The sequence below is a fragment of the Lepus europaeus genome, chromosome Y (assembly GCF_033115175.1).
Source record: "Lepus europaeus isolate LE1 chromosome Y, mLepTim1.pri, whole genome shotgun sequence".
NCBI lineage: Eukaryota > Metazoa > Chordata > Mammalia > Lagomorpha > Leporidae > Lepus > Lepus europaeus.
The window spans coordinates 2,354,469-2,361,885 of NC_084851.1; the positions used below are offsets into that span (position 1 = coordinate 2,354,469).

Below are 7,417 nucleotides of genomic sequence, written 5' to 3' on the forward strand. Positions count from 1 at the left end.
AAGAAGAACTAACTCCAATTCCTCTCAAACTATTCAGAACAATTGAAAAAGAGGGAAGCCTCCCAAATACTTTCTATGAAGCCAGCATCAATCACCTTAATTCCTAAGCCAGAGAAAGATGCAGCACTGAAAGAAAATTACAGACCAATGTCCCTGATGAACATAGACGCAAAAATCCCCAATAAAATTCTCGCCAACAGAATACAACAACACATCAGAAAAATCATCCACCTAGACCAAGTGGGATTTATCCCAGGTATGCAGGGATGGTTCAATGTTCACAAATCAACCTACATGATACACCACATTAACAAACTGCACAAGAAAACCCAATATCTATCTCAATAGACACAGAGAAAACATTTGATAAAATTCAACGCCCGTTCATGATGAAAATTCTAAGCAAATTGGGTATAGAAGGAACACTCCTCAATACAACCAAAGCAATTTATGAAAAGCCCAAGGCCAGCATCCTATTGAATAGGGAAAAGTTGGAAGCATTTCCACTGAGATCTGGTACCAGACAGGGATGCCCACTCTCACCACTGCTATTCAATATAGTTCTGAAAGTTTCAGCCAGAGCCATTAGGCAAGAAAAAGAAATTAAGGGGATACAAATTGGGAAGGAAGAAGGCAAACTATCCCTCTCTGCGGACAATATGATTCTTTATTAAAGGGATCCAAAGAACTCTACTAAGAGACTACTGGAACTCATAGTAGAGTTTGGCAAAGTAGCAGGATATAAAGTCAATACACAAAAATCAACAGCCTTTGTATACGCAGGCAATGCCACGGCTGAGGAAGAACTTCTAAGATCAATCCCATTCACAATAGCCACAAAAACAATCAAATACCTTGGAATAAACTTAACCAAGGACGTGAAATCTCTCTACAATGAGAATTACAAAACCTTACAGAAAGAAATAGAAGAGGATACCAAAAAATGGAAAAATCTTCCATGCTCATGGATTGGAAGAGTCAATATCATCAAAATGTCCATTCTCCCAAAAGCAATTTACAGATTCAATGTGATACCAATCAAGATACCGAAGACATTCTTATCAGATCTGGAAAAAATGATGCTGAAATTCATATTGAGATGCAGTATACCTCAAATAGCAAAAACAATCTTGTACAACAAAAACAAAGCTGGAAGCATCACAATACCAGATTTCAGGACATACTACAGGGCAGTTGTTATCAAAACAGCATGGCACTGGTACAGAAACAGAAGGATAGACCAAGGGAACAGAATAGAAACACCAGAAATCAACCCAAACATCTACAGCCAACTCATAGTAGATCAAGGAGCTAAAAAGAATTCCTGGAGCAAGGACAGTCTATTCAACAAATGGTGCGGGGAAAACTGGATTTCCACGTGCAGAAGCATGAAGCAAGACCCTTACCTTACACCTTACACAAAAAACCAATCAACATGGATTAAAGACCTAACTCCACGACCCGACACCATCAAATTATTAGAGAACACTGGAGAAATCCTGCAAGATATTGGCACTGGCAAAGACTTCTTGGAAAATACTCCAGCAGCACAGGCAGTCAAAAGCCAAAATTAACATTTGGGATTGTATCAGATTGAGAAGTTTCTGTACTGCAAAAGACACAGTCAGGAAAGTGAAGAGGCAACTGACAGAATGGGAAAAAATATTTGCAAGCTATGCAACAGATAAAGGATTAGTAACCAGAATCTACAAAGAGATCAAGAAACTCCACAACAACAAAACAAACAACCCACTGAAGAGATGGGCCAAGGACCTCAATACACATTTTCAAGAGAGGAAATCCAGATCGCAAACAGGCACATGAAAGAATGTTCAAGACACCAGCAATCAGGGAAATGCAAATCAAAACCACAATGAGGTTTCACCTCACCCCGGTGAGAATGGCTCACATTCAGAAATCTAACAACAACAGATGCTGGCAAGGATGTGGGGAGAAAGGGACACTAAGCCACTCTTGGTGGGAATGCAAACTGGTTAAGTCACTATGGAAGTCAGTCTGGAGATTCCTCAGAAACCTGAATATAACCCTACCATACAACCCAGCCATCCCACTCCTTGGAATTTACCCAAAGGAAATTAAATTGGCAAACCAAAAAGCTGTCTGTACCTTATTGCTTACTGTAGCTCAGTTCACAATAGCTAAGACCTGGGACCAACCCAAAAGCTCATCACCAGTGGACTGGATAAAGAAACTGTGAAATATGTACTCTATAGAATACTATACAGCAGTCAACAACAATGAAATCTGGTCATTTGCAACAAAATGGACGAATCTGGAAAACATCATGCTGAGTGAAATAAGCCAGTCCCAAAGGGACAATATCATATGTTCTCCCTGATCGGTAACAACTAACCGAGCACCAAAAAGGAAACCTGTTGAAGTGAAATGGACACTATGAGAAACGGTGACTTGATCAGCCCTTGCCCTGACTGTTGATGAAAACTTAATACTTTATACCTCATAGTATTTTTTGGTCCTGCTTAATACTATTGGTTGAACTCTGTAATTAATACACAATGATTCTTAAGTGGTGAAACTTAACTGAAAGTGATCCCTGTTAAATATAAGAGTGGGAATATAAGAGGGAGGAGATATACAATGTGGGACATGCTCAATCGGACTTGCTCCAAACGGTAGAGTTAGAAACGTGCCAGGGGATTCCAGTTCAATCCCGTCAAGGTGGCCTGTACCAATGCCATCTCACTAGTCCAAGCGATCAATTTCTGTTCACAATTGATCATAGTGATAGGACTAAGAGTCAAAGGGATCAAATAAACAGGACTAGTGTCTGAAAATACTAACTGATAGAATAAAAAAGGGAGAGGAAAATCCCTTTTTTATTCTTTTATGGGAATTTATGGGAAGCAGGATACACAGCAGACTCATCGAAGGGCAGATGTCCTAAACAGCACTCTGGCCTCAGAATCAGCCCTTAAGGCATTCGGATCTGGCTGAAGAGCCCATGAGAATATTTCAGGCATGGAAAGCCAAGACACTCTGGCAAAAAAAAAATGACCTAAATGAAAGATCTCTGCGAGTGAGATCCCAGTGGAATTAACAGGTCATCAAAGAAGGAGGTACCTTTCTCTAAAGGGAGGAGAGAACTTCCACTTTGACTATGACTTTGTCTAAATAAGATCGAAGTCGGCAAACCCTAAAGGCTTCCATAGCCTTGGCAACTCATGACAAGAGCCTAGGGTGATTACTGATGCCATAAACAAGAGTGTCAATTTGTTAAGTCAACAACAGGAGTCACTGTGCACTTACTCCCCACGTAGGATCTCTGTCCTTAATGTGCTGTACATTGTGGTTTAATGCTATAACTAGTACTCAAGCAGTATTTTACACTTTGTGTTTCTGTGTGGGTGCAAACTGTTGAAAGTTTTACTTAATATATGCTAAATTGATCTTCTGTATATAAGAGAATTGAAAATGAATCTTCATGTGAATGTAAGGGGAGAGGTAGCAAGAGAGGAGAGTGTTGTGGGTGGGAGGGAAGTTACGGGAGGGGAAAAAGGCATTGTAATCCATAAGCTGTACTTTGGAAATTTATATTCTCTAATAAAAGTTAAAATAAGAAGTTTCCCTAAAAGATAAATCTTGAATAGTACTTACTTTAATAGTTCTTGTAACTCAGAAATGCTTAAATGTCATAATTAATATTGTTATCACTTTCTAGTAATATATTTTTAATGTTTTGAGAATGTAATCCTGGTCTTAAATCTCACTCTGATGACTTCCTGTTATTTTGGGGTAACTTCTGACTTTCCTCAAGATCCTGTGGATGGATGTACCATTATACAGTATTCTTAAGTACTTTTTTAAAAGATTTGTTTCATTTATTTGAAAGACAGAGTTACAGAGAGAGGTACAGACAGAGAGAGAGGTCTTCCATCTGCTGATTCACTCCCCAGATGGCTGCATTATCAGGAGCTGTGCTGATCCAAAGCCAGGAGCCAGAAGCTTCTTCTGAGTCTCCCACGCGAGTGCAGGGTCCCAAGCACTTGGGCCATCTTCTACTGCTTTCCCAGACCATAGCAGAGAGCTGGATCAGAAGTGGAGAAGTGGGGTCTTGAACCAGCGCCCAAATGGGATGGCAGCATGGTAGGCCATGTGTTAACCCATTATGCCACAGTGTGTGTCCTGAAGTAGTAAGCTTTTAAATATTTATATTATAAAGAATCATAAATAAGGATTCCTAAACATTTTACTACTTCAGTTCTTTTAATGTTTTTCATTCTTTTTATCAATTATTATTGCACGGAAAAGAAAGGAATAAACAAAAACAGAAGTAGAGAAAACATTTTAGTGTTCAAATTTTCTTAACCGTTTTTCCAAAAAAATAGAGTTTGGCCCACCATATACTAAATTGATCTTCTGTATATAAAGAGAATTGAAAATGAATCCTGATGTGAATGGAAGGGGAGAGGGAGCGGGAGAGGGGAGGGTTGTGGGTGGGAGGGAAGTTATGGGGGAGGAAGCCATTGTAATCCATAAGCTGTACACTGGAAATTTATATTCATTAAATAAAAGTTTAAAAAAAGACTAACTTCAAAAAAAAGAAAATAGAATTGAATTGTATTCTAGTAATTATTATGCATTTGCTTTGACCCTGAAAATCCAATGTATTAATACATTTCTTTATAAAATATAAAATGAAATAAAGTTAACTTTGAAATATTAAATGTCAAGTTTCATATCAAATGACTAGAACTTCATAAACTATACAACTAATAGCAGACTAGCCTCCCAACATAAAATATGTACTATAAAACTATATTTTGAAAAGAAAAAAACCATTAAGTTGATTGATCATTGTCATTTTATTGTTCAAGTAATAGAATTCCAGGCATTTTTTTCAGAACTGATGAACATAACACCTTTCCGTGTCTAATTTTCATTTAGTAGAAGGTCAGTTGTAATTAGAATATTGGTATATTGAGGATGGTTGATTAGTTGACATTGACGGAGCAGCAGCAGTTCTACTAGCTATCATTGGCATAGTGAACCATGGATTACTTGCTGTTAGCGTGCTAGAAAATGGACCCACAAGTGTTGGTAAAGAAGGATGTCTAGGTGCAAAAGCAGGACGGTTTGCCATTAGTCCAAAATAATTATTCTGCACAGGAGACAATATTTGAAATTGGGAAATAGAAGTTGTAGTTGTCACAATGTTCAGGATATGGCCATGTGCTTGAGTGTAGGTACTACATGAATGCCTATGAGAAGTGGTCATTTGATTTAAAAGAGCATGTTGATTTGTTACAAATTGTACTGATGGTGCAATGGAAGTTGATGGAGGAGTCAAAATATTCCTTGTCATTGGATCATTTGAATTAGCAATTCTATGGCTAGTAGGAGGCACACTTAAATTTGTAGAAGTTGAAAGTAAACGTTCTCCATTAGTTTGTGTAGATGAACTAGAATTTTGAGACTGCACATACTCGCCTGCACTGAGGTACGTCTTGTCAAGATCGTGAACTAAAGAAGCAGATAGTGGTGATGCATGTTGAATCCCAACTCTGCGCTTCATTCTTACTAGAAGTTGGGGACAGCCTCGCTTAAAATTTGGATTCTGATAGAACTGTAACTGAAACCAAAGGAGAAAGCATTTAGTGATACTTCAAACCAAGAGAGTCACAAATTAATATATATGAATATATGAAATCTATGTATAAATGAATAGATAAAATTATAAAATCTAAAACATCAGGTTCAACATAATTACAAGAAATAAAGCTTGATTATTCCTAAATGTAAAAATTAGTAAACATTTAAATATGATAACCGTTTCACTAAACTAGCCTTAATTTCTTTGTGTGGAGCTCATTGATAAGATTCAAAATAACTAGTAACACTGCTTATATTTTTGAATCCTAAACTTTCTTCTCACAAAAATTTAATGTTAATCCAGCCAATTTTAAACTTTGTGTCTTACTCATAAATAAACATATTAAGTGAGGTACAAACTAAACTTAGTTGTGATGCCTACATTAGGTGTAAGTGAATATGTTAAATACCTTGCTAAAAACAGGTATGCTGTTTTCTTCTTCCAGAAAGTCAGTCAGGGATGCAGATCTTTGGAAATCCTGTCGTATTTTTCTAAATCCATAAAGGTTGAGCTGCCGAACTAAGCTTTTCATGCTGTCTGTTTCAAATATCTTAAAAGGAGTCTTTCTTTCCAACACTTCTTTCTTAAAGTATTCTTCATTTATCACAATAGAAGTCCCATTTTCGTCCCACCAAATTGACTTAAATTGATCACTTTCAACTATCTTCCAAAGTTTTACAGGAAAGGTCAGAGAAACAAAATCATTCCCTTCTGGGGTATCAGAGTTACAAAGTGTATAGCGTGGTCTTTTTATCAAGGGTCCTTCAGACAAAGCTTGAAAGGCATTTTCCTCAACTACAGACCTTAAATCCAAGTCATTATCGATTGTGGGATACCAGCCTGGAGCTTCAGCGGTGTTTTCTGAGTCAGTTGTTCCACTCTGAGGAGAGACATCTTGAACTTCTGAGGGAACCTGGGCCATCTCAAATAAACTTCTTTGGCTTCTGCCTGGTTTTGAGAACTGAGGCCTAAATGTTGCTTTAGTAGCCCACACAAGACTAGCTGATGTCAACCATCACCATGGTCCCCATCCTGAGTTACTGTGACATCATAAGAGGACTTGTGTCTCTTAGCACTGCAAATATGACATTCTGCCCAATGTTGACTTTCCTCCCTGCAAAACAAAACAAGTTAAAATAAAATATTCACAGACAATTTACACAATACACATGCTGCAAATTCTTGTTCACAGCAAATATTTTGGTTTAATAAAATGGATAAAATGCCTAGATTAGAACTTTTCCCCTTCTTACTAGCTACATTCTTTACTAAATTTTCATAAGTTGAATGATTCCTGCATACCAGGAATAAACTTGACTTGCTCCAGATGCACATTCTTGCTGATCTATTGTTGGATTAAATTATATCATCTTTTGTTGAGGACTTTTGCATCTATATCCATCAGACATTCCTCTATAATTGTCTTTCCTTGTTGTATCTTTTTCTGGTTTTAGATTTAGGTGATGCTGGCCTCATAAAAGGAGTTTGGGAGAATATCCCTGTAAGTAAAGCTATCTATTTTTTTTTCCTCTTCCTTTCCTTTTTTTTCTTTTTCTTTTTTTGAAAGGCAGAGTGGACAGTGAGAGACAGAGACAGAGAGAAAGCTCTTCCTTTGCCGTTGGTTCATCCTCCAATAGCCACCACACCCGGAGCATCTCGCCGATCCGAAGCCAGGAGCCAGGTGCTTCTCCTGGTCTCCCATTGGGGTGCAGGGTCCAAATATCCTTCACTGCACTCCCTGGCTGGGAAACTAATAGGTTACTGGTGCCTTCAGGGGCTACAGGA

The 7,417-nt window shown here is 37.9% G+C and overlaps 1 protein-coding gene across 1 annotated transcript; it reads right to left on the reverse strand.

Moving 5' to 3' along the window:
• Window positions 1-4,933: 4,933 nt before the first annotated feature.
• LOC133753985 (heat shock transcription factor, Y-linked-like) lies at window positions 4,934-6,554 on the reverse strand. The gene is made up of 2 exons (XM_062184624.1): window positions 6,042-6,554; window positions 4,934-5,611 (listed from the first exon to the last, which is right to left on the reverse strand). The coding sequence occupies exons 1-2, from the start codon at window positions 6,552-6,554 to the stop codon at window positions 4,934-4,936; spliced, it is 1,191 nt and encodes a 396-aa protein (XP_062040608.1).
• Window positions 6,555-7,417: the final 863 nt, after the last annotated feature.

Coding starts and splice junctions, on each gene's coding strand:
- LOC133753985 (XM_062184624.1), bottom strand. CDS start 6,554: ATGGCCCAGGTTCCCTCAGAAGTTCAAGATGTCTCTCCTCAGAGTGGA. Junction 5,612..6,041: donor GCATACCTGTTTTTAGCAAG/GTATTTAACATA, acceptor CTTTGGTTTCAG/TTACAGTTCTATCAGAATCC.